Source organism: Cynara cardunculus (genome assembly GCF_001531365.2).
Source record: "Cynara cardunculus var. scolymus isolate 2C chromosome LG 10, CcrdV1, whole genome shotgun sequence".
In the NCBI taxonomy this organism is placed as follows: Eukaryota; Viridiplantae; Streptophyta; class Magnoliopsida; order Asterales; family Asteraceae; genus Cynara; species Cynara cardunculus.
In genome coordinates this window covers 22036005-22045775 of record NC_037537.1, presented here as the reverse complement: position 1 = coordinate 22045775, position 9771 = coordinate 22036005, and the positions used below count along the sequence as shown (strand labels likewise).

Below are 9771 nucleotides of genomic sequence, written 5' to 3'. Positions count from 1 at the left end.
TATATATATATATATTATGTATAAATATTTTTAATAAATTTATTTGAATATTTATTTACTTTGTCATGTACTAAGAGCATATTCAACAGATTTTTCAATATAGAGAAGTAAAAATTTAAAATCTATAAAAAAAACTACATTTATCTTCAACAGATTATCTGTTTTGGAGAGGCTAGTTTTATTAAGCATCATAATCATTCCGAGCGTATCCTTTTAAAAGCGAGACAAAAAAATTACGTCTCAATCGATTTGAATGCCCAATTGATATGTGAAGTTGAACTCATGAACGGTTCATCGTGACAAAAGGGAAAAAAAAATACAACCATAAATTTTTCAGATTGATGTTATATTTTTCCAGATGTTGTAAAAAGTTTCATAATATCTACATGTAAAAGAACAAGTGATGATAACTTTTGTATGGTTATGAATTTTTGACAAGTGTCCATCAGAATGAAAGCACGACAATTATCATGATATGACCTAAACCTGAAACCGTTGACTTTATCTTTGAGTGTCTGCTTAGATTTGCACTAGAAACATTTGATCAGTTTTTAACCCAATATTGTAAACAACATCGAAATTGTACCGTATAAATGTCAAAAGAAAGTATTTTAGTAATTATAACCAACCCTGTAACATTTAAAACATATATGTACAGATGAAACCATCTCAATAAAATCAGTATAAAACACGCATAAAAACAAAACGAATTTCATCACAAACCCAAACCATTTTCCATCCACTACTTGTTCCTCCACATCCATTAAAATCTCAATTCTCAGTTTGTTATGTTTTTGTATCTAATTTCAGCTACGTTTAGAAGGGGAGGCAGGTTCCTCGGCCTCCACGGCCATTGCAAGCTCAAATTGTTGCAAAGAAACCGGAGGAAAAGAAAGTGTTTCAGGTAGTTGAATAGGATCCCAGTTTTTACTGGGATTTGTAGTCATAGATCCATCAGCGCCTATGTGTGTGACATGCTTCACGTCGGTTGGGAATCCTATTTCCATTTCCGTCTCAATCTTGATGTCCTCCATATCTTTGTAAGCTGAAACGAAAAAAATGCCACCAGAATAAACCAGGTTTTAAAAAGCTACTATTAAAACACTTTAAAGTCAAACGTTGACTCTTTTTCCTCGGACAAAAGGGTGTTTTGCGTCCCACTGAAACCATTTGTATGTTATGAGATAGAGTGAATATGCGGGTGTCTTGCATCCCATTGAAACCGTTTATATGTCATGAGATAGAGTGAATATACGTCACCAGTTGACCTTACCATCAACCCGTAATATATGGGAGAACGAGTATGCAAAGTAGTTTTTTTTGGAACAACCAAGAGGTTTTTGCCTTCTTTTTTTTATTATTATTGTTACGGGAAAATAAAATAAGAAACAGACAAGCCTCAAAGCCATGGTGAGGCGACGAGATTTAGAAGGCGTACTTGTGGCGGCATATCTATGTATCATCTGTACAACTATAGAGGATAATTGAAATACAAACAAATCTCAACTGCATCTAGTCTAACAAATACTTGTTTCATAAATGTATCAATTATTTTCTAACATAAAGCGTTGATCATAATTAATGAATTTCAATAATTTTCTATAAATATTCAAATTATAATAAATGAACTTTTATCATTTTCATAAATATTTTAATTGATTGGTTTATATGATTTGTAAAATTTCCATGGATGTATTTGATTTGTTTTCACCCTAAAAAATGAAAAAATGAGGAACACTCTGGTAATTATTCATCTGCAATGTATGTACATGTCCATACCGGACAAATTGCTTAGAAATTACTAGAAGTCTCAATATCATATATGATTACACTTATTTGGGTGTGTTTAAACATATATGATTAAACATCTATGTGTTGTCAATGCAACATGTGTTTTTATACTACTACCCTCTATATACACACACACATATATATATACATATATATATATATATATATGTTTTTTTTAACTATTACTCAATCAATTATTGACATTTAAACAATTTAAGTTAGATTAAATATTAAAAACTAAAAAAACAAGACACCAAAAATGTAAGAAAAACCAAATATCACGTTACGAAAACCGCACACCAGGTCATGACATGCCATAAGTTTATCGAGACACGAGACACAACAAACGAGCCCTTTAAAAACACTGATTATTATTTATTACGATACACCGGTAAAGAAAGATTATGGGAATTTTCACTTACCAAACATTTGAGTAAAGCCTTTGAATGTGATTCTTATTAGCCTATCCATGGCCTTGGAGATGTTAGATCTATTTAGAGTTGTAGGATTCCAAGATTTCTTGATTTCCACCATTGATGATGAGCTTCCTTCCTCCATGGCCATACTTGTAGCAACTCGATTCGATTCGGGTTTCGATTTCTTGACCACTCGTGTCGAATCGAATTCACCCACGGTCGATTGAGACAAACATCCAATATAAAAAGGAAGAACAAGAAATCTTGAAATCATTCCTTTCATGGGCTTCAATTCTTAGAATCTTTGGCACCAATTCAGAATCAATTGCTCTAATGGCTACAAAGAATAGATGGAAAGAGGAGGTTGTTGGTATCAGAGATAACATTACCACCTTTCCAATTGTCCCTTTGGAAGCAAGCTTCCATCATTTAACTTTTACCAGAGCAGAAATGGCTAGATCAAGAGCAAGGAAGCTATGGTGACTTGTACATCATGGGTTGAAAAGATGTAGATTGGTTTGGATTTGGGGTTTTTGGGTGTGGAAAAAGGGAATGGGTTGGCACTGGTAAGTAGGTTAAGATGTACACTTCAACCTACTGAGTAGTGATTGCTGGTCTAATTGAGGAATGAGTTATTTGAACCCACAAAATCGAACCATGGACCGGTCCTAAAAAGTCTGGTAAAAACCCGATCTGGTTTGATCCGAATTAAGTTTTTGTCCAACCAGATCCTAAAATAGATCGGTCTTTATTAGGTCTACTTCAAAGAACTTCTGACTGATAGTCTAATCTAATCTAATATATACTTAGGAAAATTGTCCAAAATAGTCATTTCAAACTCTCCAATTCATTTATAGTTGTTTTTCTACTCAATTAACCGAAATAATTAATATTTCGCAAGCAACACTTCTGCAAGTTGCTAACATGGTACTTGGGAAATGCTAACATGACAAGTAGCACTTTAACAACTTATGAAATGATGAGTATCATTTTAGCAAGTTGCATAAGTGGAACTTCCATTTCAATATTTCACAAGTAGCACTTTAACAACTTATGAAATTACTATTTATGAATATTATATTCATGAAAAGTGTTTAGATTATTTCAGTCAATTATATAGAAATTCGGGTATAAAGTGAATTGAAGGATCAAAAGTTATTGTTTTGGAGAATTTCTTGACAATGTCATAGTCTTGGTCCGAGTCCGGCTCAAACCAAAAAGACCAATTTTCACCCATCTATAACCGTTACTATTTGAACCTCTTTTGGGTTATATCCGAGCCTTGGAAATATAAAAATTTACATTTAGAGGTGGTTTGTTAAAAGTTTACCGGATCATTTACCTTACTGGATAAATATCGTAAAACTTTACCCGGTAAGAGCGATGATAAGAATAGAGAGTCTTACCCGGTAAGTAGGGGTGAACAAAAAACCGTCAACCCGCGAAACCCGCCCAACCCAACCCGTTAACAACCCAATTAAACCCAACCCGTCTACCCACCAAACCGCCCACCCGCCAAACCGCTAACCCGCTAATTAGAAGAATTGAAATTGGGTTGAGCCTAGCTCAACCCGTCAACCCGCCGCTAATATATAATTTTTATAAAATTATATATATATATATATAGAGAGAGAGGAGCGTTCAAATAACAACTTGCCCCCTTTGTGTAAACCGTGTAAACCAATCTCATCCGTCCATTTTCTTGATCAATGGCTAAGATTAGTTTACTTTATTTTTGGAAATTAAAAAATAAAAAATATTAAAAAATTATTTTATTTCAATGATAAGGGCAAATTGGTAAACAAAAGTTAACATCAATATAACATTAATTCCATAAACAAAAGTTAACATCAATATAACATTAATTCCATAAACAAAAGTTAACATTAATATAACATCAATGAACCATTTTATAATGAAATCTTTTCACATTAACATTAATTCCATAAAGAACAAAATATAATATGCACCCGTTTCATCATATATTTATTTCATAAAAGAACACAATACATTACGCACCCATTTCATTTTCATCCTACCAACTAAACAGATCAACTTCAATCACAAAGCAACATGGATCATCATGAACCTAGATGTACATTCAATCACAAAGCAACAAAGATAACCATGAAACTTCAATCACAAAGCACCTATTTCATTAACACGTATAATATGCATAGATGGAGCAAATAAACCATTTTACAATGAAACATTTTCACATTGAAACAGATTCATGACCATTGTTTTTTGAACTTTGTTTATGAAACTATTCATTACAATATTTTCATTAGGAAATAGAGAGATTATATTRTTTCGATTTTTCAACTGTTTTGAAACGTTTGATGAAACCGTTGCATCAATAGTTCATTTTCCTTATTCTACTCATATGAACATGATTCATCATTATGAACCTTTTCATTATGAAACAGTTTCATGAAACCTTTTCATTAAAGTGGATAATATGCCTAGAGTATTAATTTGGACAATATGCCTAGAGTATTAATTTGGACAATATGCCTAGAGTATTAGATTATGAACATGCTTCATCATTCATTATGAACATTTTCATTATGAAACAGTTTCATGAAATTCGCCTCATATGAAACAGTTTCATGAAATTCACCTCATATGAAACAGTTTCATGAACTTTAGGAATGAAGTTCGCCCCATATGAACGTCCCATATGAAACAGTTTCATTATGAAACATTTTCATTATGAATGCCCCATTCAAATCAAGTTTTTAATGTTATAATATATTAAAATTTTTAATATGTTACCATTCAAGAAATTTCCATTATTAAATTTCCTTATTTAATATTTATTAATAACTACCTTATTTATCATAAGAATATAGAGAATGATCAAAATACCCTTAGGGCGCGTTTGGTTTGAGGGATTTGGAGGGATTTGGATTTGAAATCCATTCCATCCCTTGTTTGGTTTGCTAAATGGGCTGGATTTGGAATCCCGTCTACTTTTTAAAATCCCGTAAACAATGGATTTTGAAATCCATAGTAAATGGGCTGGATTTTGAAATCCAATCCGGGCTCCTCTTCTCCACGCTGCTACGAACTTCTCGCCACAAACCTTCTAATCTGTCGCCCGTCTCCACCATCTCCCCAGCTCTCGTCGCTTTCCCCGCTGCTCTCGCCGGTCTCCTCCAACTCCCCACAGCTCTCGTCGCTTTCCCCGCTGCTCTCGCCGGTCTCCTCCAACTCCCCACAGCTCTCGTCGCTTTCCCCGCTGCTCTCGCCGGTCTCCTCACAGCTCTCGTCTCCCCACAGCTCTCGTCGCTTTCCCCGTTGTTCTCTCCTACTCTCTGCTCTTCAACCTGCTTGAACCGGTGCTCATCGAATCGCCTCTTCGTCTCGCTTGAGCAGGTAATAAGACTTCCCTTTCCAATCTATATTCTTGGTGGTTGTAGCTTGAATCTTTGAAGAAGAGGCTAGGAAGAAATTTTAGGATTTCGTGCAATAGCTTGAATCTTTAAACAGAGTTTGTGATTTGCAATGATACTGTTTGCACCAAGCTTGACCTAGAATTTGGTTTGTGAAATGAGATTCTTTTGGAATCAAATCCAAATCCTGCAAACCAAACACAGGAATGGATTTTAAATCCAATCCAATCCAAATCCCATGAAATCCAAATCCCTTCAGGAATCCAAATCCCTCAAAAACATTCCTGCAAACCAAACGCACCCTTATTGATTAAATTTAATTAAAAAAGAATGGAATTTTCCTATTGGTCGAATTTGGTTTACACGGTTTCTTAGAATTGCATGGTTTTCATTTGAACATGCCCTTATATATATATATGGTTATTATGTGTGTGTGTATATATATATATATATATATTAATAATGTATAAATTTTATATAATTTTTATTGATATTATATTTTGTTTCATTTTAACTAACGTATAGGTTACCAAAAGAGATTCACGATCAAAGAATGATGACAAATAATCTAATTAATAAGAAAAATTATTGCTTTTTTTGCAGCAACAACAAATTGATATGTTGGAAAATATGAATGATATTGATAGATATTTGATGGACGAATCCATCAATCTATGACGCTTTTAAAGAGTTACATTAGAAAAATGTCTTATCTAAAAGAGTTTCAATATGTTTATAGGATGGTTTTGGACGTCTTAACAAATTCTATGATGTTTTTAAAATAAAGTGTCGTATTAGTTATTTTATACAACACGACTTGAAAAAATGTCATATGAGCATATGTGTCCTATAAATAGATGAGTTTACGGGACACTTCTCAAAATGTTTTTATAAAATAACTAATACGACATTTTATTTAAAGATCATTCTAAAACACTTGTTGAAACGTCAAAAAACGTCCTATAAACCTATTGCAACATTTTTAGATAGGACGCTTTATAGTATGGTCTATAAACTTAAGATTTATAAATTATTTCATTCGTCAAATTATGTAACTACTAACTCGCCAACCCAACCCAACCCGCCTCAACCCGCAAGGGTTGGGTTGGGTTATACTTTTGAATGGGTTGGGTTGGGTTGGGTTGAGATTTTCCAAACCGCCATAATTGGGTTGGGTTGTAAAATTGTTGTAAACCGCCCAACCCAACCCGCGTTTACCCCTACCGGTAAGTGAAGATAACGACTCTTATAAGCGCTTACCAGTTAAATTGTTGTATATAATACGATATATGTTAGAGAAGATTTATAGAGAAATATTAAAATAGCATGCGCAGATTAGGTTGATTTAGAATGATTGGAACTATTTGTAGTAATGATTTGGTTGGGTTAATGATATTGTAGTTAGGTTAGTATGTCACATCACCATCTTCATCAACTTGCATTGTACTGATTGGAAGACTAATGACATCCCTACTCCTTATTAATGGTACCATCCTATGCACTTATTTTTTTTTGTCTTTTTGCTGTCTTTTTCTTTTTTATACTAATTTTCTATTAGTTATGTTATTTAGTTAGGATAGTACGTCTATTTTTTTGGGTAATTAACGTTTTTTAAATGAAATTCTAACTGATTGGGATCGATTTTATTTCCCATTTGTAACTGGTTATGGAAATGATTGACATGATTATCTTCGTCGTTCCATTCATCTTGATACTGGTCGACATCTTTTCCTCGTTTAATCTATTGAGTCAAGTTCAGGGTAAAACCTTAATTTTTTTTTTTGAGGAACATGTTAATAATTGTTCATCTGAACCGTATACATGTGAATAGAAGTAATTTGTAAGCAATTTATCTAGTATGCACATGTGCATAACAGTTCTAATTACTTATAAGCACATATGCATATAGTCCAGATGAACGTTTACTAAAATGTTTTTCAGTTTTTTGAGGTTTTTCCCTGAACCTCCCTTTCGATTTATATTTCACATTAAACATAATTTATGAAAGAAGTTCTCTATAAAAACAAGTTTTTCATGTCTCATTTGAAACAAAGAATGCAATTTGTCTTAAATATGAATGTAACTGATTATGGAAATTTCAATTTCCCAAATTACCCCTAAATTGACTTGAATTTTAGAAAATAAATAAGCAACTACCACACTGCAAACTCTCCAGATGCTGTCTCTCTGTTCGTACAGATGCGTACAAGAACACAAACTTTATCCGGGAACACATATGGATTCTTCGAGACTTGTATTGTATCCCGCGTTTCCCAGTTTTCGGAAGTTTCCAAACCTTCTCCTCCACACTCAACTCCAGAATCAGTCGGTCAATAAAACCCATCGCCAATTTTCATTAATTATAATGGTTGACTTCAAAGATTACGCTTGGATTTATTTTCCTCGGGTTTTGGGTGTTGTGCTTTGGTTCTTGATATTGCTTGGCTACTCAATTGTACTGGTTTTGGTAAAGGTTTTATTGATTCGGTTTCTAGCGTTTCAGATAGCTCCGTTTTCTGCTTGTCTTGTTTTTCATTTAAAGGGCTGCATGATTTTCTTGCTCAAGATCATGACACATCACATCAGTTTTCTGAATGTAAATCCCCTTAATGACATGTTACAAGCTTTACGTTACTAACCCATGTGAAAAAGCTGACAGATGTATGTCAGATGTTAGTTAATTGACGCTGGATTCTGGTTTTATTGAATAATGTACATATCACAGTTAGAACATGTTTAATTACCGATCAGAATTTGACATATTGATTTAATTGATAAATGCAAGTTATGTAAGTCAGAAGAGTCGATCTCCCTCATTCTGGTTTTTTAGCATCACATAACCTGGTTGAGATTTTAGGCAATATATGATGCACTAAGGCTCTTTGGCTATAAGATGATCGGGAAAGCAACTATTTATGTGCGTCACTTTTCTTGCATTTTGCAAAAGAGCTGTTTAGATGACTTGAAGCTGTGACTTCTTGGTCACAAAGGAGTAACCCTTTTTTGAAGTATATATATATATATATATTTATATACTGCAAAATAAACTCACATACACTTCTCACCTTTGGTGAAATTTGAACCCTAACCTACAACTAGGCCAATGGCCCTTTGGTCACAAAGGAGTAACCTTACTGGTTGCTCCAAAGCTTTCCCATATAACATCTCATTAGAGATTGTATGAGATGGTCAGGGCTTTTTAAGTCCCATGAACTTGAAGCAAGTCAATTGAAAATTAAGGTAAAGCAGTAATTCTAACATCATACTTGAGTTTTAAATGAATAATAACGACTCTAGAACCTTGTGTTCTCGTATCAAGCTTTCATCAAGTAGATTCAGGCAACCAAGAGTAATTTTATGGGCGGTGCCCTCTCTAGGTGGTCGAAGTCTTATACATATGCTTCAAGTCCTTGTACATCTCACTTAAGATTCTAGTGTATTGTGGTGCACCATTGATGACTTCTTGAGTCTAACCCTAGATGTTTGATGGATGCTTGCTTTTGTGCTCTTGGAAGTTGATATAAGAGTCTCTAGATGTTTGAACTTGGAGTGTGGGCACCTAACGTTTTTTCTTGTAGTTATATTGGGATGTGTTATTTCTTTCCTCTTGGCAAGATGAGCATTACTAGAGAAATGGCACATAGGAGATTCTCACCTTTAGACACCACATAACTCTTAGACTTCACTTGAACAGCACATGACGGAAGATTGCTGATAATTTTAACTCAAATGCAACCTGCACATAAATACAGGTGTCAGTATGCACATGATGGGTCATGGATGTCTTACATATGGACCTTTATGTTCAAATCTCCCAGTAAAATGCATATAATATATCTTTTCTGGTTGTTGTAGCATTAGGGTTTAGGGATGGCAATGGGGCGGGGATGGGGCGGGGACCTCAATACCCGTCCCCGTCCCCGATCCCCCGTGTGTGTCCCCGTCCCCGTCCCCATCCCCGCCGGGGATTATGATCACATCCCCATCCCCGTCCCCAACGGGGAACGGGGATCCCCAACGGGGAAACGGGGTTTTTTTTTTTAAAAACAAAAAAATTATTGAAATACACTAATCTATACTATATTATAAAGCATTTGGCTAAAACTATTAAAAACTCTTAAACTCTTAAAACTCTTAAACTCTTAAACTCTTAAAAACTCTTAAAC

The 9771-nt window shown here is 34.2% G+C and overlaps 1 protein-coding gene across 1 annotated transcript; it reads right to left on the bottom strand.

Moving 5' to 3' along the window:
- Positions 1 to 655: 655 nt before the first annotated feature.
- Positions 656 to 2559, bottom strand: LOC112520327 (CRIB domain-containing protein RIC4-like). Its single transcript, XM_025128672.1, has 2 exons — positions 2214 to 2559; positions 656 to 1045 (listed from the first exon to the last, which is right to left on the bottom strand). The coding sequence occupies exons 1-2, from the start codon at positions 2488 to 2490 to the stop codon at positions 807 to 809; spliced, it is 516 nt and encodes a 171-aa protein (XP_024984440.1). The 5' UTR covers positions 2491 to 2559; the 3' UTR covers positions 656 to 806.
- Between the last annotated feature and the right edge of the window lie 7212 nt (positions 2560 to 9771).